This window comes from Stenella coeruleoalba, assembly GCF_951394435.1.
Source record: "Stenella coeruleoalba genome assembly, chromosome: 1".
In the NCBI taxonomy this organism is placed as follows: domain Eukaryota; kingdom Metazoa; phylum Chordata; class Mammalia; order Artiodactyla; family Delphinidae; genus Stenella; species Stenella coeruleoalba.
The window spans coordinates 31,422,168-31,444,740 of NC_137169.1; the positions used below are offsets into that span (position 1 = coordinate 31,422,168).

Sequence of the window (22,573 nt, forward strand, 5' to 3'; positions counted from 1 at the left end):
GATTAGCTTTTTGCCTATTTAACTACATGTAATTGTATAGTTTATATATTGTAATATGAAGTTATGTTATTCTTTGCCTTTATTCCTGTCTGGCAAGTGTAGTAGCAACCCAAAGGAGAGCTAAGAGGGCCTTTAGCCCCCCTCCCCATAATCTTCATCACCTCCCCCTCCTCAGCCACTCTAAATAAACAAATTTAAGGGACAAGAGTTTATATATAAATGTAGAATTAAGACTTACTATGATTGCTTCTCTTCTTCCAACTGGATTGCTACATTCGAGTCCATTTTATATAAAATTTCAGTTTTCCTACTCTAATACTGATGCAGAGGTTTATTTCTCTCAGGAATGATTTGTGGCCAATTTGTATAAAGGAAGATGTTAATTTCTGAACACTTTTTATTTTGTCATATTTGAGGCATTTGTGGTGGAGAAGTGGCTCATGGTTATTCCATCCTTTTTCCTTTACTGAAGTGGAATGAGCCAAGGCCAGTGGGGCCCGGCAGAGCACAGGGCCTTTGCTGTTCCTTTCAGCACTAGTATGCTTGGCTAAGTCTCTAGGTCTTAGGACTTTGGGTGCTCAGCTGTCTTGGAAACTTGTTATACGGCGTAATATGTTGCTTTGCAATATAAAAGACATGTTGTGGCTTTAATCAGTATCTTTTAGCATATCACTTGTATTTATTTATTTAATATTGTCTTATTTTATTTTATTTTTTGGCTGTGTTGGGTCTTCGTTGCTGTGTGTGGGCTTTCTCTAGTTGTGGTGAGCGGGGCTGCTCTTCGTTGCGGTGCGTGGGCTTCTCATTGCAGTGGCCTCTCTTGTTGCGGAGCATGAGCTCTATGCACGCGGGCTTCAGTAGTTGTGGCTCGCGGGCTCTAGAGCACAGGCTCTGTAGTTGTGGTTCACGGGCTTAGTTGTTCCGCAGCATAGCATATCACTTCTTTTGGGGAGGAATCTTCAAAATCAAGTGTCTCCAGTATATTTAATGTTTGATAAAGTATAAGGAAATTTGAGTAGTTTTGTCTCAAAGTATCAGAAAACAGTGGCTAAGATTCCTTTTTATTTTATACGTTCATGAATCGGACGACTTAATATTGTTAAGATGGCAGTACTCCCCAGATTGATCTACAGATCAATCAATCCCTACCAAAATCCCTGCTGGCTTTTTTTTTTTTGCAGAAATTGGCAAGCTGATCTTAAAATTCATATGGAAATGCAAGGGACCCGTAAGAGCCAAAATAATCTTGAAAAAAGAGGAACAAATTGGAGGACTCACACTTCCAAATTTGAAAACTTACTCCAAAACTACAGTAATTAAGACAGTGTGGTAATGGTATAAGAATAGAGATTTAGATCAATGGAATAGAATTGAGAATCTAAAAATAACCCCCTACATTTATGGTCAATTGATTTTTGACAGAAGTGCCCAAGACAGTTCAATGTGGGAAGAATTCTCTTTTCAACAAATTATACTGGGACAAATGGATATCCATATGTAAAAAAATGAAGTTGGACCCGTACCTCATACGATGTACAAAAGTTAAGTTGAAATGGCTCATAGACCTATGTGTAAGAGCTAAAACTATAAAACCGTTAGAAGAAAATTTAATAATAAATCTTTGTGACCTTGGATTAAGCAATGGTTTCTTGACTATGACACCAAAAGCACAAGCAACAGAAGAAAAAAGTAGACAAATCAGATTTGGTCAAAATTAAAAACTTTTGTGCTTCAAAGGATACTATTAGGAGAGTGAAAAGACACCCCACAGAATGGGAGAAGATATTTGTGAATCATATATATAATACGGGACTTACATCTAAAATATATTAAGTCCTCTTAGAACTTAGCAGTAGGAAGAAAAATAATTTAATCACAAACGGGCATGAGATTTGAGTAGACATTTCTCCAAAGAAGATATATAAATGGCCAATAAGCACGTGAAAAGATGCTCAACATCATTAGTCATTAGGGAAATGCAAGTCAAAGCTGCTGTGAGGTACCACTTCATACACACTAGAATGGTTACTATAATCAAAAAGACACAGAGAGGATGTGGAGAAATTGGAACCCTCATACATTGCTGGTGGGAATGTAAAACGGTGTAGCTGCTTTGGAAAACAATTTGGTGTTTCCTCAAAAAGTTAAAGACAGAGTTGCCAAATGATCCAGCAATTCTACTAAGTATATGTCCAAGAGAAATGAAAATGTATATCTGACAAAACTTGTACACAAATGCTCATAGCAGCATTATTCATAATAGCTAAAAAAATGGAAACAACCCACATATCCATCAACTGATGAATGGATAAGCAAAATATGGCATATCCATACAATGGAATATTATTCATCAATAAAAAGGAATGAAGTACTAATTGGTGCTAACGTGGATCACACTTGAAAATACGCTAAGAGAAAGGAGCCAACTTGAAAACGTTCTGCTAAGCAAAAGAAGCCTGACGCAAAAGACCACATATTGTATGACTCCATTTACAGAGTAGGCAGATTCATTGAGAAAGAAGTAGATTAGTGGTTGCCAGGGGTTAGGGGAGGGTGGAATGGGAAATGACTGCTGATGAATATAGTGTTTCTTTGGGGGGTAATGTTCTAAAATTACACGGTGGTGGTGGTGCACAATTCTGTGAATATGCTTCCATTGAATTATATACTTTAAAAGGTATGGGTATAGTATGTGAATGAAATTCAATAAAGCTGTTATGCCATAAACAAGATGAAAGACAACCCTCAGAATGGGAGAAAATATTTGCAAACGAAGCAACTGACAGAGGATTAATCTCCAAAATATACAAGCAGCTCATGTAGCTCAATATCAAAAAAAACAACCCAATCCAAAAATGGGCGGAAGACCTAAATAGGCATTTCTCCAAAGAAGGTATACAGATTGCCAACAAACACATGAAAGGATGCTCAACATCACTAACGTTAGAGAAATGCAAATCAAAACTACAATGAGGTATCACCTCACACTGGTCAGAATGGCCATCATCAAAAAAGTCTACAAACAGGCTTCCCTGGTGGCGCAGTGGTTGAGAGTCTGCCCCCCGATGCAGGGGACACGGGTTCGTGCCCCGGTCCGGGAAGATCCCACATGCTGCGGAGCGGCTGGGCCCGTGAGCCATGGCCGCTGAGACTGCGCGTCCGGAGCCTGTGCTCCGCAACGGGAGAGGCCACAACAGTGAGAGGCCCGCGTACCGCCAAAAAAAAAAAAAAAAAACTACAAACAATAAATGCTGCAGAGGGTGTGAAGAAAAGGGAACCCTCTTGCACTGTCGGTGGGAATGTAAATTGATACAGCCACTATGGAGAACAGTATGGAGGTTCCTTAAAAAACTAAAAATAGAACTACCATATGACCCAGCAATCCCACTATTGGGCATATACCTTGAGAAAACCACCATAATTCAAAAAGAGACAGGTACCACAATGTTCATTGCAGCACTGTTTGCAATAGCCAAGACATGGAAGCAACCTAAGTGTCCAACGACAGATGAATGGATAAAGAAGATGTGGCACATATATACAATGGAATATTACTCAGCCATAAAAAGAAACGATATTGAACTATTTGTAGTGAGGTGGATGGACCTGGAGTCTGTCATGCGGAGTGAAGTAAGTCAGACAGAGAAGAACAAATACCGTATGCTAACACATATATGTGGAATCTAAAAAAAAGAAAAAATGGTTCTGATGGACCTAGGGGCAGGACAGGAATAAAGATGCAGATGTAGAGAATGGACTTGAGGACACTAGGAGGGGGAAGGGTAATCTGGGAGAAGTGAGAGAGTAGCATGGACATATATACACTACCAAATGTAAAATGGATGGCTGGTGGGAAGCAGCTGCATAGCACAGGGAGATCAGCTCGGTGCTTTGTGACCACCTAGAGGGGTGGGATAGGGAGGGTGGGAGGGAGACGCAAGAGGTAGGAGATATGGGGATATATGTATATGTATAGCTGATTCACCTTGTTATACAGCGGAAACTAGCACAGCATTGTAAAGCAATTATACTCCAGTAAAGATGTTAAAAAATGAAAATAAAACAGGGCAGGTGACTTGCCCGAAAGCCTTTCTCAACTTGAGGTGAGAAATTATATTTGCAGTTATTTCTTGCGGGAGAATAGCTGATGGCACTTTGTATCAGGAACCGAATCTTTTAAGGTGAATGTTCTGAGGTTGAAGCCTTTGCAAGTTTTAAGTGTGACTGTGTGTGCCCTACCTTAGTGCGTATTTATCCTCTCAACTGTGTGTCCCACTGGAATAGATAGTTTATGTTTTGGGTCCCAGGCCCCATTCCCACCTCCACCAAGAACCTTGATTCTTTTCATTTCTTACATTTTTCCTCCTGGCTGTTGATCTTGCTCTGAGGCATTCTTTCCTGGGAGGTATGGAGGTAGCTGAAGGAGCCTCTGGGTGGCGCCTTGACCCCAGAAGATTGACACACGAGAATGACTTGCCTGATAGAGGCTTAGGCCTGTGTTGGCAGGAAGAGGTGACTCATTTTTCATCAGAGGAATTTCAAAGAAAATATAATGACAGGATGATGTCAGAAGAGCAGGTGGAGACAGGAACCTTGATTGAGGTGCTGGAGGGAGGTGTTGGGTAGTATGGTTGCCAGGGTAGTCAGAATGATTGACTGGCATGGATCACAAGAAATGTCACCTGTTTTTCAGTTCCTTTCTCATGAGCCCTGGTGCGGGCAGTGCTGTTCAGTGCCTTCAGAGCATGCAAGTCTATGCCTGTCTTAGGTGTACTGTGTTTCTGTCTGGGTGAGACATCTCATGACATCCGGTGCCAGTCATGGACTTATTTCACACATGGTGTGGTGTGTATGGGCTCCTGTACTCTGTGCGTCAGCTCCATGGCTTATAGGGTCTGTATCTTGAGAATTAAAAATCACATGCTCATGGTGGCTCGAGGTATGGCATTTCCCCTGAGGTATTATCAATAGATACAGGAACTTGCCTAGCTATCAGAAGGTCAGATCTCAGGGACTTTACCTTATTGCCAGAAGTGCTCTGGTTCCCTCCAGTGTTTTGGCAAAGGCTGGATCTTTGCTCTAATTTTAGTTAAGTTTCCTGTTTTTTATTTTTCTTCTTTGAGTTGGTTCCCCTGCTTGGTGTGTATGGATGAAGCTGGTTAGTGAGGGAAACTTACAGTCAGGAGGACGGATAGATAAGTTTTCGAATCTTTTTATATAAGCACTCAAGTTGGTTCAGGCTCCCATTTACATTAAGACTGTAAGGAGTGCTCCTTGTCATCACTGTGTTTTAGCACCTACCAGAGTCTGTGTGATTGTGAGGTTGGAGGCTAAATCAGCAGTTTACAAAAAGGTAAAAGAGAGGTATTTATTGCTAGTACTCTGCCTTAGGATTCAGGTCTCAAGGAATATCTGGGGAGAGACAGCTTTGCAATATCAATTTCTGCTTTTGTGCTTTATGTATTGTTCATCTGAAAGTGGCGTGGAGATAGGGACCTTTAGGTAGCATAGGATGCTGCCAAGAAATAGGAGGTATTGCCTCTCTTTAAGATATATCGTAAGCAAGAAGAAAAAATAAAAACAAAAACAAACCCCCAAACAAACAAAAAAGAAAACCCCTGAAATTGGAAAGGGAGGGAGGACAGCTTTATTTATTACTTGGGGCTGTCTTTAATTGTTGCATCCTCTGGCTGATCATGAGTTCTGTTTTTGGACAATACTACTAGGTACACTGTGGGACTAAGGCTGATCTTTGGAGTAGGGTATGAAGGATATGAATCAGACAGCTTGTTTCTTAGAGAAGGGTGCTGGGCTTCCTTGGGCCCCAGTTAGCACTATTCCTCCTCCCTGCTAGTTGTGCTTCTCTCTGTATCTCTCCATGAAATAACAGGTCATTAGAAGAGACTTTTAACTTGAAGTGCCAAAGAACCCAGGGGAAGATATTCTCTAGGGTGGGTTTGATATGGGAGGCCCTTGAGGATAATTTGTGATGACAGTGTTTCAGAAATTACTACCTGACTCACTGAGCAGAAGCAGCAGTCTTGACCTGAACATGTTCTTTATATCTGCCCCATAATACATACAGGTCCTCTCTCCCTTTGGTTATGAGCTCAAGGCCTTTAATCATGAGGTTGAGCAGTGATAAGGGAGAACTATTCTGATATGCCAATTAACCAGAATGTTAAGAGTCCACGTATGAGCTGGGATCCCAAACATCTCTTTGATTTTTTTGGTGGGGAAGGAAAAGGACTCCTTTAGGGGCTCATTATCACCTATAGAATAAATAAAATCCAAACTCATATTGTCACTTAAGACCTTTCATAATCCAGTGCAACTTTCTATAAAATTGTATTTAGCAAAATGATATTTATTCTAATTTTAAAAGGTCAAATATTACTGTGAGGCTTCTAACAAAAGTAATCTGTTCTATCCCTCCGCACGTCTGAGAACTGCTTCCAAGTCTTCTAGCTGTTTCTTTTAGTATTTTCCACTACACTTCTTAAATATACCCTTCTACTAGTTATTCTTGAATTTTCAGTTTTAGACATTATCTGTTGATGTTCTACTCTAGGAAATTAGGGTTTAGTTCTTTCATCCCTGTCCCCTTTACACAGTCCCCCCCCCTTCTTTCTGCTGTTATACATTACTACCATTGCCTGGTACTCAGTGTTTAGATTATTGATTATATAAACATTGCTTAAAGCTGAGCCACATGGTATTCTATAATTACGTTTCCTTTCTTGACCAACTTTTAAAATTTTTTTCCTGGAATTAATAATTGCCCTATTTTTATCATTTGCCTACTGTTCTAGGTACCTATCTCCACACTCTCCTACAGGACTCTAAGACAACTCTTAGTATGTTGGAACATGTCAGATAATCTTTTGGTTCAATATTTTCTTTGGAGACATCCCGCAAGAGCTTTGTGTTCTCCACCTGTAGCCTTTAGTAAAGCTGTCACCCTGAGACTTCCCTTCATCATCATACTAGGAAATTCCTTTGCCTCTTTTCTGTATTGGATGCCATGTTTCCTGGATCTCATGCAGTCAGTTTTCTTGGTTTACTCCATCTCTTCATTGGAATATATCTTAGAGTAGCTTCCTGAGAAAGGATACATGAGAGGTTAATATTTTTGAGACTCTGCTTATTTGAAAATGTCTTTATTCTACTTTTCATTTCATGAGGGGTTTGGGCATAGAGTTCTAGGTTACAAATGACTTTCCATCAGAATTTTGAAGGTGTTCCTTCTTCTGGCTTTCAGTGTTGCTCTTGAGAAGTCCTGTGCCATTCTGGTTCCTGACTTTTGTGATGTTTTCTTTTGATAGCTTTTAAGATTTTATTTTTATCCCTGGTATTCTGAAATATTATGATGATGTACATTGCTGAGGATCTTTTTTCATTTGCTGAGTTGAGTTCTCTGTGGATCTTCTTTATTTGAAAACACATCTTCCGTTTATTAGTTCTTTGATAATTTCCTCTCTTCCATTTTCTCCTTCTGGTATTAGTTGGGTATTGGACTCGATTGATTTTCTGTCCTCTCCCCCCACTCTATATTCCTCTGTCTCTTTTTGTTCTTATTTATGGTGAAGATCCTCAGCTCCACCTTCCAACTCTTCTTTAAATTATTTATTTTTTCTCTCGTAGTTTTTATTTTAAGCATTTCCCCACTTATTCTCTTCATGTTCCTTTTTTATATACTTGTTCTTGTCTTACAGCAACATTGCCTTTTAGGGCTCTCTGAAGGTATTAATTGTCATTGTTTTCCTCTGCTTCCAGTATTGTCTCTGTCTCAAGCTCATTCTGTTTGTTCTTTTGGTCTCTGTCTTTCATGTTGGAGACTCTGAATGTCTGATGTTTCTTGGTGATCTTCATAATTAAGAGTTAGCCCCTAAAAAGCTGATTGGTGGGGCTTGTTGCCTGGTATGCTCTACTGAATGACCAGCTAGGGGAGGTCCATTTCCCCAGGGAGGAACTAGCCGGTCTCCTCTCTGGGACCTCTTTAGCCTGGAAGCCAGGTCTCTGGGGTTGCCAAGCAGGGCAATAGGGCAGGGGGAGAGTCTTGTTGTTCATTATGTCAAATTTCATTTAATGTTACTGTTCTCAGTGAGGTGCCTCACTTCTGACCTCAGGTGAGCCTGAAGATATTCAACCAGCCTGTGTTCTGCCTCACCCTGCAGCTCTTCTTCCCCTCCCCCCAGGCCTTCAGGGGTACTAGTGCTTCTAATTCTTGAGTCTTTCTGGAGTCCTGCGCACTGTTTGCCTCGTCGCTCCCCCCGCACCCGCCCCGTCCCCCACAAGCACTTAGCAGAAACAGAAAGCGGAAATTTAAATCAGGTAGCATTTATCTTTCCATTCTCCAGTTTGTCAAATTTCTCTTGATATTTTGAATTCTTTATTCCTGTGGTTTTGTGCCATTTTTATTCCTTTACTGTCATTTTTCTGAGGTTTCAGAAGGGAGTGGAGATAAATGTGCATATTAAGGCTGCCATGTGTAACCTAAGGTGGGCAGAAGTGAATCTTCCCAACTTCTCCTTCTCTCTCTCAAATACACAAACCCTGTGTTCTAGCTTCGCTTGTTTCTTCCTCTTTTTCCATAATCTTGCTTGTGCCATCTCTCCTCCTGGAATGTCTACTCTTCTCATTTCAGACTGTTGAAATCCTACATATTCTTCCAGGCCCCCAATCCATGGAAGCCTTTCCCCTCCCCTCCTCCTGCATAATGACCATTCCATTGACTGAGTTACTAAAGTTCCGTTACTGAATTTTTGTGGTCTTGCCCTCTTCATGACAAAGCATATATTGCCTTATACTATCATTTTTTATACACTTACCGCTTCCCTGTTGGATTGTGAACTCTTAAAGGATAGTGTAAGACTAGTTTGTAAATTTTCTGTTGTTGGTAACAATTAACATAGAACCTAGGCAACTAAATATTTCACAGAACCGTAGAATTTTAGAACTGGAAAAGAATTTAGAGATCTAGACTATCAAATCATTTTATGAATAAATAAATAGATCCAGTGTGATTAAATGATGCTAGAGTCATATAATAAGCTAGGGACTGAACTGGAGCTGTAACCTCATCATCTAGCTCTCAAACTGCTAAATGTAGTGATAAAATCTGGTATATGCTTAATTAAATATTCTGGTTAATCCAGAGTTAACCAGAATGCACTTTCTGTTTCATTCTTGTTGAAAATTTTTATACATATCTTTTGGTCTTAGTAATGTAGGTAATTTTGTCGTAGGTAATTCTTTTTTTTTTTTTTTTTTGACAAATCAGGGTATTGAATATTCTGAATTTTGTCAAAAACTGAGTTGCATAATAGTTTTCTTCCAAGGCCTCAGGGACCCATGGATTATAGGTGAGAAAAATATAAGCAACTGAACTGAAAATGCCCTGATTTCAGGAAAATTAAAAAAAATCCGGTTATGATGTTATGTGGGGTGATTCTTTTTCTTCTTCAGTAGTAGAGTGCACACAGTAGGGGGCAGACCCAGTCTAGTTGGGTCCTAGTTAAAATTTTGCTGTTTGATAATACATCAAGGATTATTGCTTGAAGTACTTTAAGGTGAATTGTCTGTGTCAAAGATCCTCTTTGATTTCCCTGAGTTATTTAGCTCTTGGCAGTCATTTCCAGAATGTTTGAGATGGCTCTGTAGATTCATCATGTCTAAGGGGTTAGAAGAGCTAGGAATATCTGTTGGGAGAAAGTTGAACAATAGCTGTTGTCCATTTAGGATTTATTGAATATCAGCTGTACCAGTCACTAATCAAAAAAGCCAGGTGCCATTCTTTTCCTCACTCCCTACTTTGGGCACTTGAGGGTGGATGGGCAGGTAGTTAAGAGGCTGAGCCTCTTCCTCTGAGATGTGGTTTTCATCATGCATTTTGCCTCACAGTATAAGGCTGCATGATAGCAGATGGTCTGATGCTGGGGCTGGCTTGCAGTCTCCATTGGGCAGAGCTGTTGCTAGACAAGCAGTCTGTGGTGGAATGAACCAGAACTGACCAGTAGGCTGGGCTGGGCTCTGCTTCATGCGCATCCTTTTTGGTTTTATCCAAAATAGAAACGGTGGTCCTCAGATTTTAGATGTACTCATTGGTGTTTCTGCCTTTGCCTGTTTCTTCATTGCCACTTGGCTGTCATCGGAGGGAATTCACTATAGCTCTGAGTCCCTGCAGGGGGTTGAGAGGAGCTATCACTGTTTGCAGGACGGGGTGTGTGTTGTGTGTTCTCTTCCATTAAAACTGTTACCCACATTTCCTTTTATTACTCGTTAAGTCAGAGGCAGCTGGGAGGATGCATTGCATTACTCACCAGGCACACACAGTGGCCCTGGCTGCGGGCGGGGAGAGTGAGAGTGAGTCAGCTCAGGGAATGGAAAAATTGCAGGGTAGCGGCAGGGGGGTGGGGGTGGGTAGGAGTTGTGTGCCAGTGACTGTTCCTTCTCTGCCTGTGCTTTTCTCTGTAAGGACTCATCACAAAGCTGTGAATACTGGGCATCCAGTTGGGGGCGCCAGTAAGCCAACCAAATTGTGGTGATGATGTCTCCTGTGAAAGGAATGAGCTGACAGTCTTCTACATTATGGGTGTATGTGGGTTTTGAGGCAAGCTTGAGCTTGTGTAATATTAAGTTCTGTGTGTAAGGGTTTCACTAGAATAAAGCAATCACAGAGTCTCTGTCTTGGTTATAAAATTCAGTCTTCTGCATCTGTCTTCGTCCAGTAGGGGTCACTGGGGTATTAAGCTCTAAATGAGAGAAACTCCTAATCCTATGATAGACCAATCAGATAGATTCCTTGTCTTTATTGTACAGAGTACTACTATTTTTTTTTTTTATATTAGAGCAGAAACAAAAGATGTGAACTTGTTTTAAGAACGTTGTGGATGGGCGTCCCTGGTGGCACAGTGGTTAAGAATCCGCCTGCCAGTGCAGGGGACCCAGGTTCGAGCCCTGGTCCAGGGGGATCCCACATGCTGTGGAGCAGCTAAGCCCGTGCGCCACAACTACTGAGCCTGCGCTCTAGAGTACATGAGCCACAACTCCTGAGCCCACGTGCCACAACTCCTGAAGCCCGTGCACCTAGAGCCCATGCTCCGCAATGAGAAGCCCGCGCATCACAACAAAGAATAGGCCCCGCTCGCTGCAACAAGAGAAAGCCCGCGTGCAACAGCGAAGGCCCAATGCAGCCAAAATAAAATAAATACATTTAAAAAAAAAAAAAAAGAATGTTCTGGATCATTAAGTATTTGAAGAGCAGATTATTCCAAAGGCTGAGATGGAATTGATTTTATGAGTAAGATTTGAAGAACAATTTTTAAAGAAAATGAAAGGAGATAGGGGGAGAAAACTGTTAAGTATCTGATGTATACCTACATACTTTACATATATTCCTTATTTAATCTTAGCAACAATGCTGAGAAACAGGATTTATATACACATTGAACATATTAGGAACCCAAAGTTCAGAAACATTAAGTGGCTTCCCTAAGGTCACATAATTATGAAGTGATACTGTCAGGAGAGATCCTACTAGCCATGTTTCATTTGACTTTGGTCCTTGGACCCAGGTAAGGGGTCACGAGAGCAGAAGGTTTTATTAGAAGGTAAGCAGAGCCTGGTGGTAGACTCTCCTGAGAAAGACTAAAATAAATCTTGTGTTGAATTAGGGTTTGGAGCAGGCTCCAAGGGTTCACAAGTGGAAAGAAGCTGACAAATCTGTCTTTGTTTTCAGTGGGCAAGTTCTACATCTTTTTCACTTAGGGCTACTGCCAGGATGTGGAAAACTGTCTCAGAGAGATCTAAAATTAGCTCTTTGTTTGTGTGCAAAGCTTGGTTTCCATGGATAAATAGTTTAAGTTGGTCTCTCTTACCTACCTCTTATCTTGGCCTGGACTCTTCTTCTGAGCCTTGAATGTTGCTACCTTAGGCATTCTCAAGCCTGCGCAGTTACATCGTTGTTGAGCTCCTGACCCCTCTGTCAGCTGCATGCTTATTCTACTCTCTTGCGTTCTTGATTTTCTGGTATCTCAGGAAAACGGAAGTTGATCACGTGTTCTTAGCCAGACCACACAAAAAGACATTTCCCATTGAGACCATTTTTTGTTTTTATCTGGAAAAGCATTTAAAAAATGCATTTAGGTGGGATATGAGTAAGATGCTAACTTTCCTTCAGTGTGCATTTACTTGGAATGACAGATATTTCTGGACAAAAACAACAGCCTTGGCAAAATTCACAAGCAACCCCCATAGACAGGGCTTCTTATTCTTGTATCATCTTTTCTCCATTTACTTAAGATACTGACTCTCGGAGTATCCTGGAAAAAGTTTAATGGCTAGATCTTATTATTTTTACTTTCTTGGGGGAAACAGAACCCCAAAGAGAGGGATTATTTAAAATGGTAATATGGATACTAAGGTTGACTAATATTCTTGTCTTTTTCCTTTCTGAAGCAGTGCCATTGAAGCTCAATTTGTTTTATTCATGGAGTTGGTGGTTTAGAGCTGTTAAATACCACCCACTTTGCTTTGACTTACCTCCTTGCATTGGCCACTGAAGATGATTTGATGCTTTGCTAGGGCATAAATGTTCTAGTGTAGGAACAATGATAACAATAGTTATTTATTAACATTAATGAGGGAATGTTTAATTTTTAAAAAATAGTTAATAGTGCTTACTGCATGCCGAATAGCCCATGCATTTTCTCACCTACTTCACACTGTAACACTGTGAAGAGGTAATTTTATTATCCCCATTTTACAGATGGAGAAATTGAGGATTAAAGAGATTTAAGTAATTGGTCCAAAGATACAGCTAGAAACCATGAAGTCAGAATTTGAGTCGAGGTTTGCCTAACAGATTATGTTAAGTTTAGAGTTCTGGGAAGAGGGAGAGAGAAGGAAAGAGAAGAACGGGGCTTGGGGAGAGTTTGGTTGTTGGACAGGATCCGTATCTGGATAGACTTCTAGAAGTGGAATTTCTGAATCAATAAATTAACTTTTTCTCTTAAACTAGAGGAGCATATTGAGTTATTTCTGCCGTAAGATGAACAGTTTTCCAGGCACTTGCTCTCTGGTGTATGTTTTTGTGGTGAAAATAGATGGATTCTCAAGGAATGCTTATATTTTGGGAATCTTCATGATTTGTTGGACCCAGTTTTACTCTTTCTAGTTTGCTCCCCCCTCGTACTCCTGGCCCTCACAGTGCTCTTCAGATCCTCTTGCTCTTTTTGTTCATTCATTCATTCATTTATTCACTCATTCTACAAGTAGTTATTTAGTGATGAGATTTTATACAGGAGAACATTCATCTAACTTCAAAAACTTCAGTGGAGTCAAAATACACACACAACTATATTATAAAGTAGAAACTGCTAAATATTATGAGAGAGAAACATTAAAGTATAAATTCAAGGGAGGTGTTTACTTCTAACTGGGATGGAGGGAGTCACCAGGGAAAATTCTGTGGAAGTACTGGTTTAAACTGACCCATAGGAGTGGGACTTTGACTTGCGGAGATGGGAAGGAAATACAGTACAATCCAGGGTAAGCGAGGGAAATATTGTAAAGCCAGAGAGTTTTGGACTTAATTTGCTGACTGTGGAGAATTGAAAACTTCAGAATTAAATTACAAATGAGCATTTATTGAGCACTTAAGATGCACCAGTCATTATGCATGCTTCAGGGAGATTAATCTCACAGTGAATGAGGATAGGGTTGGCAGGTTGGAGACTGGGATCAGGTAAATTAGATTCGGTAATTTTGGTTATAGGTTAGGTAAATTATCAGTTTACCAAGGTTTTGTAAAGTCTGAGCAGTATTCAGAAGTCTTGTGATCAGATGTAGTTTGTTTGCTGTTCCTCCAAATAATGATAATAATAGGCAATATTTATTGAGCACATACTATGTGCCAGGCACTATCTAAACACTTTAAATACATTAACTCATTTAATACTCACTACAACTCTGTGGGACAGGTACTATTACTGTCATCATTTTACAGGTGAGGAGATTGAGGTTCCTTGAAGTCATTTAAGTAACTTGCCCACAGGTGCTAATGTGGCATATATAGTAGAGTCTGGATTTGAACTCAAGCAGCCTGGCTTCAGATTGGGCCTGTAATTGCCATTCTACTAAAATACTTATGGCATCTAGGTTACTGAGCAAGAAATTTGGATATTTTCCTAACTTTATTGTATTTGGTGACTCTGGGGTATATAGAAAATTCTTTGCAGGCATTCTGAGCCTTTGCATGTTTATTGTTGTCTCAATACCATATTGCTAAACCTTAGAGACAGGAGTCATGGATGTCTCCTAATTAGCTCCTATGAAGCCCACATCCTCTGCCTTCTGGACTCACAGAATGAAACAGATGACAAGCGCTCAGGCCAGGTTTTGAGGGCTGGACCTCCCATTTCCAGAAGCCCACGGTTTCCAATCCTATTAGTCATATGCTAGTCTCTCCACCAAAATTTTAATCTCAGTTATATATATATATTTTAAAGTCTCTCTTTGTACGCATTATTTTTCTAAATTTCAGTCTTTTAATCATATGGGTCTTAAGTTTTCAGTCAGTATCTGCTGAAGTTCTGATGCTTGTGGATGTCAGTTAATTTTGAGACCGGGTATACTGCATGACAGTTTGAATAAAACATGCAGCCTCCTTTCTCACAGGCTTGCTTTCATCTCAGTCGCAGACACTAAAGTGATTCTGGGGTGTTACCCAAGATTTCTTGTGGGTAATGGTTGTGGGTGACCATCCTAAATTCTTGGGAGTGAAGTAATCTGATAGAAAGGCAGGTCTCAAGTCTTAATGAAGTTCAGAGTCTTGCTTTTACAAGGCTTTCTGATGGTTTGGGGCCCTTCCCCATTGGCTGTTAGCAAGGGATATCCTGGTGGGTGCTAAATATGTCTTTAAATGGCCTATTCTTTGTATATGAAATGATCTCTAAAAAGAAAAGTAGTCGCTCCCTCCTGCCAGTTTCTAACCACTTCCTGTAAATGACAGCACACAGATCCATCTTAGTTTTTCTGAGTGAAAAGTTACTTTCACAAAGGCAGTTCCCCTGCTCATTTTTCTTCCTTCAAACATGCATACATACCTATACACAAAGGCTGGAAACAAACTTTTTAACCTGTCATATGTAGAAAAATGGTGTATCCAAGGTATAGCATGTCATCTTATAAAGATCTTATGAAGAGTAAATTCCTTTGGGTGCTTTTCACTGTCTTCTCTAATAATAACAGTAGATTCAGAATGTATCTTGATATTTGAGTCCCTGAATTTTTTTTTCTTCAAATTTCCTAGGTGTTTTTGAATGGCACAAGCATGGTATATGATTTTCTAATTAAGACAGCTTTGCAATGGCTTCAGGTAGCAGAATAAGGCAGAGAAATGGCTTTCACTTTGGGAAATGAAAATATGGTGAAGATATTTATAAGACTGCAAAAAGTGTGGTACAGCGGTGACACAGACAGCACTAGCACTGTAACATTTTGTGTTGAAATTGAGATTCTTCCCTTAGAGCTGGGTAGAGCCATTTACAGGCTCTTGTCTTACAAAGAGGAAATATTCCAAACATATAAATATCTAAAATTGTTTAGTTTCAGGTTAGCATACTGATTTTGCCAGAACTTTTCAGCAAAGGGAGGCAGTGTGATTAAAATATATTGATTTGAAACCAGACAGATAAAAGTTCAGATGTCAGTTCATCTTCTTACTTACTTTGTGACCTTGGGCAAAATAACTTGAATTTTCTGAGCCTCAAGTTCTTGATTTATAAAATAGGGATATTTTAGGGGATATTACAGGGGTTACATTGAAATAACAGATTGAAGATGCTTTCTAGTAGCTGCTTAATAAATATCAGTTTCCCTTCCAAGCAAGTCTGTCTTCTTTGACCATCACAGCTCAGGAGCTTCTCTACAGCAAGAGGGGTGTCATCATCATCTTTGTGTCCATTGTGTCTAGCATAATGCTCCATATTTTAAATTGAATGAATGAATAAGAGAGCCCTGCTCCAGAGGGAGCTCTGGCTTAGTCTCCACTGGATTGCACCATCAGTTTTTCCTCCCTAGTGCTATTCCCTTCAGCAGACACAATTATTGACACATTTCACATGCCAAGAAAAATTCTCTTTTGAGCCTGCATCCCTCTTTCTGCTCCCTTTTACAGCAAAATTCCTTCCTAAAAGAGTTGATGTTCGTTATTGTCACTGTTCCCATTCTCTCTTGAGTCACTCCCGTTGGACCTTTTCTCTGCCATGCCAAAGTCACTAGCGACCTCCACATTGCTAAATTCAATGGTCAATTCTCAGTCCTCTTCCTGACACATTAACAGCTTAGTTACTACTTAGAGCACATCCTTCACCTGGCTTCTGGGGCAGCATGCTCTTTTGGTTCTTTTAATCCACTGGCTTCTTTTTTTAGTCTCCTTTGGTTGTTCTTCCTCTTCCCTACCTAATGTTGGAGAGTTTCTAGGGCTTAGTCCTTGAACTTGACCTTTTCTCTCTCTGTGTTTACTCCCTAAGTGATCTCATCTAGTTTCCTGGCTTTAAAGCAACAGCCTGGGTCTCTCCCGGAACTCTGGATTCGTATATTAAATTGCTTATTCAGAATTCCACTAGAATGTCTACTAGGCATTTCAAAGTTAATGTATCCAAAATGGAATTCCTACCCTACTCCCCACAAAAACCACCCCAAACAACTGCAACCAGCAGTAAACCCCAAACCCTCTGCTTCTCTGGCTGCCCTTCCCATCTCAGTAAATAGCAGTTCGGTCCTTTTAATTTCTCAGGCCCCAAACCTGGAAGTCATTCTCAACTCTGTTTTTTCCCTGCTCACCCCACATCCAGTCTATCAGCAGATCCTGATGATTCTTTATATATATATATATTTTTTTTAATTAATCTTTTAAAAAATTTATTCATTCATTCATTCATTTATTAATTTATGGCTGCGTTGGGTCCTCATTGCTGCACGTGGGCTTTCTCTAGTTGCGGCGAGCAGGGGCTACTCTTTGTTGCGGGGCGTGGGCTTCTCATTGCGGTGGCTTCTCTTGTTGCGGAGCACGGGCTCTAGGTGCGCGGGCTTTAGTAGTTGCAGCACGTGGGCTCAGTAGTTGTGGCTCTCGAGCTGTAGACACAGGCTCAGTAGTTGTGGCGCACGGACTTAGTTGCTCTGCGGCATGTGGGCTCTTCCTGGATCAGGGCTTGAACCCGTGTCACCTGCATAGGCAGGCAGATTCTTACCCACTGCGCCACCAGGGAAGTCCCTGATGACTCTTTAATTTGTCCAGAATATGACCACATTTCACCATCTGTACCACTGCACCCTGGTCTCAGTTATATCTCAGGCACTAGTTTTCACTTGGATTATTGTAATGGCATTATAACTAGTTTCCCTGCTCCCGCTCTTGTCGCTCTCTAGTCAGTTATCAATATAGCAGCAAGAGTGATCCTTTTAAAACCTAAGTTAAATCCTATCACTTGCTCACAGGAAACCCTCCAAAGGTTTCCCATTTCACTTAGAATAAAAACCAGATTCTTTACGAATGGCCTGTACAGCCATAGATGATCTGACCTCTCTCTGGCCTCATCTCCTGACACTCCCTTAGCCGATCTGGTTTCCCTGATGTCCCCTGAACACACCAAGCCTAATTCTGCCTCAGGGACATTGTACTTGCTCGTTTCTTTTTTGGGCTTATCCTTTCTCTAAAAAGCCACATGACTTGTTGGTTTGTAATGTCAACTTAGTAGAGAAACCTTCCCTGACCATCCTGTACATAAAACTGTAAACATCCCCCCTCTGGCTCGCCTTTCTCCTCTTCATCTCTTTTAGTATATGTTTACTTGTTTATGTTTATTTTGTGTATTCTCCTATTCTCCTACTAGCATATACGCCCAATGAAAGCAACATCTTTGTTTTGTTCACTACTCTGTTCCCAGTACCTAGAACAGGGCCTGGTACATGGTAAATATTTGATGAATTAAATGTAGGTTAACCCAAAATCGTAGATGGTCTTGATGCCAGGTTAAAACATACACATTGTAAATATTAGTTCCCCCATCAAGGGCCCTTTGTCATCTCTCTGGTGAGTAGATTGTTCAAATCTAAAACCCTTCCCTTTTATTAAAAAAAAGAGGGTGTAACTTTAGAGATATTAAAGCAGGTTGCATTTTTAAAGCTTATTTGCGGTAAGACACCATGTTTATATACCATAATGTAAAAGGCACTGTAGAAATAAATAAAAAAGTAGTTTGGTAGAAAGATGAGGCCATAACCCTTCTCTGAGTGAAGGGTCCTGGGTGTTAGATGTACTCTTGGCCGTTGGGTCTTCTGTGTTTTTGTGTGTCCACACTTCATTTTATATAGTATCTCTTCATAGAAAAGTAGATGAGAAGAGGGGCAGTGGTACTGCAAGAACTTTGCATATTCAGCCTAGGTTGTACAAAGTTCTTTCTAGTCTTTACATGTGTTCCTTAGGTTTATTGAAATATAATTTATATACAATAAAAGCCATCCATTTCGGTCTACAATGTGAGTTTTGACAAATGTATACAGTCGTGGAACTATCATCAGAGTCAGCAAATAGAACATTTCCATTACCCCATAAAGTTTTCTTGTGTTCCGTGGTAGTCTGTTCCCTTCCCTCACCCTGAGCCCCTGGCAACCACTCGTCTGATTTCTGTCCCCATAGTTTTGCTTTTCTAGAATGTCATATAAATGGCATCGCACAGCACGTAGCCTTTTGTGTTTGGCTTCTTTCATGTAGCATAATGCTTTTGAGATTCATCCATGCTGTTGTATGTATCAGGAGTATGTTCCTTTTTTATTGCTGGGTTGTGGTCCATTGTATGGATGCACCACAGTTTTTCTTAGTTCACCAGTTGATGGACATATGGGTTGTTTTCAGTTTTAGTTATTCTGAATGAAGCTGCTGTAAACATTTACGTACAGGTTTCTGTGTGGACACGTTTTCATTTTTCTTGGGTCAGTATCTAGGAGTGATACAGCTTGGTCATCCTGGTATGTATATGACTGTTTTCTAGAGTATTTTCTAGAGTTGCCAATTTCATCCCCCACCAGCAGTGTATGAGAATTCCAGTTGCTTTATATCTTGCCAGGACTCTTAGTTTTATTCATTCTACTGGGTGTGTAAGTGTTAAAGTGTTTCCAGTTGCTGCTACAGTGTCCATATCAAGTTTTCATTTGCAAGCAGGCTTTAGTTTTGTTGAAGGCATTCTTTTCTGTGGAGCTTGTTCTGCACGTGATCCTCTCTGTGGTGATGTTTGGGTCCCTTACCTCCTCCTCCCGGGTTGTGGGTGTGGAAGGGTTGCCCTCCGACTAGGCCGGGGAACTTGTGGACACTTACACATCCCTGCGTACTTCGCCTCCTCCCTGCAAGTGGTTCCCTAGTGTTTCTGCAACTTTTTTCTTCTGGCTCCATCCCAGCCAGGCTGGGAGAGGAAAGTTAAGAGTGTGGCGTCCTCTGACAGCCTCCCTTCTTGTAGAAGGGTCTGAGGCTTGTTTGTTTAAGCTGAACAGAGGATGCCAAACATAGAGTTTGAGTCAGCTCAGCAGTAGCTTAGACGCCCCTTTTTGCTCTCCTGGTTCCTCCTTCCCTTTCCCCTCCCCCTCTGGCCAGTTGTTTCCTGGGCTTTGTCTGAGACACACTGTAGAGTTTTAGTCCCCATCTACTACTGCCTGCTGTAAAACAGAGACGAGATGGAGGAGAAGCCACCAGGAAGTGTCTGACAACACTGAGCTGCGGGCCTCTGCCTCTGTACTGATAGTACAGGACAGCAGTAACCTCAGGAGAAAGGCATTTAGAGTCTGCGCTGAGCTGTGGGCTTGTGGCTAATTCAGGGGAGGAGAAAGGACGGGCCTGGAAATGCCTCTCTTAGATTCGTCTTATTTGCCACCAACCATCTTTATTTTGACGCACATTCTTGGAATTGCCGGTGTTCTGTACTGGAAGAGATGTGCCAGAGACAGAGCAGGTAATGGGTGCCCAGTGCTTCTTGAAATCTGCTGTGGGGCTTTCGAGGGTGGGGTAGATGACGGAGGCCTTCCCAGTTGCCTTCCTTAAAGGGCCAGTACAGCCTCTGGGCTGGGTGCTGTCAGACCTGAGTGCGTGTGGGATTTACTGAGGAAACCAGACTGTCCTGGGACCAGTTTGGGACCTGGACCCTTTACTGTTTTGTGAGGTTCGTCTGGCTGGAGGGTGCTGGTTGGATGAGGTGATGTCTGGGCTGGAGGCTGAGGGAAGTGGCAATTGTGCTGACTTTTGTCCTTCCTCAGAGAATCAAGCCCTTCCATTCTTTACTTTCTCAGTCTCAAAGTGGTTTTTGATCTTTTTTTTAAAAAAAACAAAAACAGAGTAACTCTATCACCCTCCTTCAGGTGTAAATGTGGGAGAACTTGTGGGGTTAGAGAAGTTTCTAGATTTGGTGTATATTTGGGTGAGAAAAGGCAGAGGAGGAAAGGTCAGTGAGAGGAAAGGGTCACAGGGTGTCCTTGCTGAGGTGCATTTGCGAACACGGGGGTGCCTCTGTTCTCTTTGATAGGGTTGAAACTGTTCCTTTCCCCTCAGGCAGCTACACAGTTTACTCTCTGTGTATCCAAGCCATCCTGCATCCTGTTCAATGCAAGGAAGTTAACTGTTCTTTCCCCCAGGTGAATATTTGGATCCTGATATTAAAAATTTTTTCTAAGTGGTAGCAGACCCCCCACCCCCACCCCTTATTATTTGTTACATTATATTTCTTTGGCTTCTAAATGCCCAGTGCTGGGATCAGCCCCGTGTTTAGCTGATTCTAAATCTCCGTAGTTGAGGAATAGTAAAGTCCAGCTTTTGCTGGAGTACACCCTTGGATCTCAGTGCCTTTAGTCCTGTCTTTGTGACCTGCTTACTGCCTTCAAGCCAACCTATTGAGACACTTGTTACTTGTATCTTACAATTAAGATGGAGGTTTGATGACATTACTTAGTATCTTATTAGAAGTTCATGAATGCTTGACAGAATTAGAATTAGATTCAGTCATCCCCCAGTGTCTTTCCAGTAAGTCCCAGAAAAGCTTATGACTAAATACTCAGATCCCAATGTGTGTCTGTATCAGCAAAAGCAGACGGACATTTAGAAATATGTTTGCTTGTGTAGTGGTGTGTTTTAAAAGGTAGCTCAAAGTGGTTTTCCTGAAATGTAAGCCTGTATTTGAGCTTATAAGGAAAGGAGTAGACAGGCATGAGTTATTTGGCTGTATATACTGTGTCATATATAATGAGAAAGTAAATATTATTTAGGCAAAGGTTGCTGCTTTCATTTTCTTGTGCATTATGGTAATGGCGTTTCTAAACCACTAGTTGATTAATATTTTAAGAAGTTTATCCTCAGTATAGGATTTGCTATTGAACTTAGAAGTCGTAGCCCTATCTTTGAAGTGCTTTCTTGTTTATGTTTTAGAATATTAATTTCATAAACAGCTGTAAATAACATTGAAATAAACAGAAGAAAAATAGATTGTAAAAGCTTTTTATTTTTATGAAACAGTATTGATTCTAGTACCTAATAGTTATATTGGGAATGTGCTATGTTCAGTTTATCTGTAAAATTAGAGCAGTGGTTTTTTTAATTGGAGAGTATGGATTCTAAAACTTTCACAGGAGTACTTAAGAGCTTCTGTACCCATTTTATTTTAATTTCAAGTTTAAGATGTATTTTATCTGTTAAAGTGTGTTTTTAAATGACGTGTATACTCTACTGTACTGCCAGTTGGACATCACCAGAATAAAGTTCCTCCGCCATCTCTGTATACTTGATTAAAAAAGGTGAAGATTGTGTCTTCTAGTCTGGTCTTTTTTTTTTTTTCTTCTTCTTCCCCTAATAGGAGGTGTGTACACTACTGCAGAACATACTGTACCACATAGGTCCTGTGCCTAATAAATTCTAGGCAAGTCTCAGGTGTTCAGTCCTTAATAGTTAGTGGGTAACACATTGTTAAGTGATAAGTGATAACATTGTAATATTGGCTTAGTGTGTACCACAAGGTTTTGTGCTTCTTGTTCCACTTTTCTAGTCATATTATAGGATGAACATAGTTTTTAGATATTGAAGGTATTTAACTTTGAAACAAAAATTTCTGCAGTTCCTTCATGCTCTTGTATTAATTTATTTGAATAATATCCTGAGGTTACAGGCAAACTATGAAACTGTTACTATTTGTTTCTATTTGTATAAAACAGTTTTTTAAAAAATGGTTCCCTATAGTAAAGCACAGTACAGAAATAAACAAGATGCTGAGACTGATATAACTGTAATTCAGTAATCTCTAATTTCAGTCAAAATTACCTGATTGGTTATGTCATTTGGCTTTAAAATAAGTAACATAAATTTGAATGTATAAAATTGATTTATGCTATTTAATACTGAAATTATATGTTGAGTTTCATGTAAGATTTGTTTAAAAAAGTGCTCTGTCGGGCTTCCCTGGTGGCGCAGTGGTTGAGAGTCCGCCTGCCGATGCAGGGGACACGGGTTCGCGCCCCAGTCCAGGAAGATCCCACATGC

The 22,573-nt window shown here is 40.6% G+C and overlaps 1 protein-coding gene across 8 annotated transcripts in view; it reads left to right on the forward strand.

The window, feature by feature from the left end:
- The window catches only part of MACF1 (microtubule actin crosslinking factor 1), a 344,741-nt gene that overhangs the window by 83,967 nt on the left and 238,201 nt on the right, over window positions 1-22,573 (forward strand). Inside the window, exon 1 of one of the 8 annotated variants that reach the window (XM_079928861.1) lies at window positions 19,019-20,006. The exons of the other annotated variants lie outside the window; for them this stretch is intronic. Coding sequence (XP_079784987.1) covers window positions 19,898-20,006 — 109 coding nt within the window. The 5' untranslated portion in view covers window positions 19,019-19,897. Of the gene's footprint in view, window positions 1-19,018; window positions 20,007-22,573 lie in introns of those variants that run through there. 8 annotated transcript variants of the gene reach the window in all.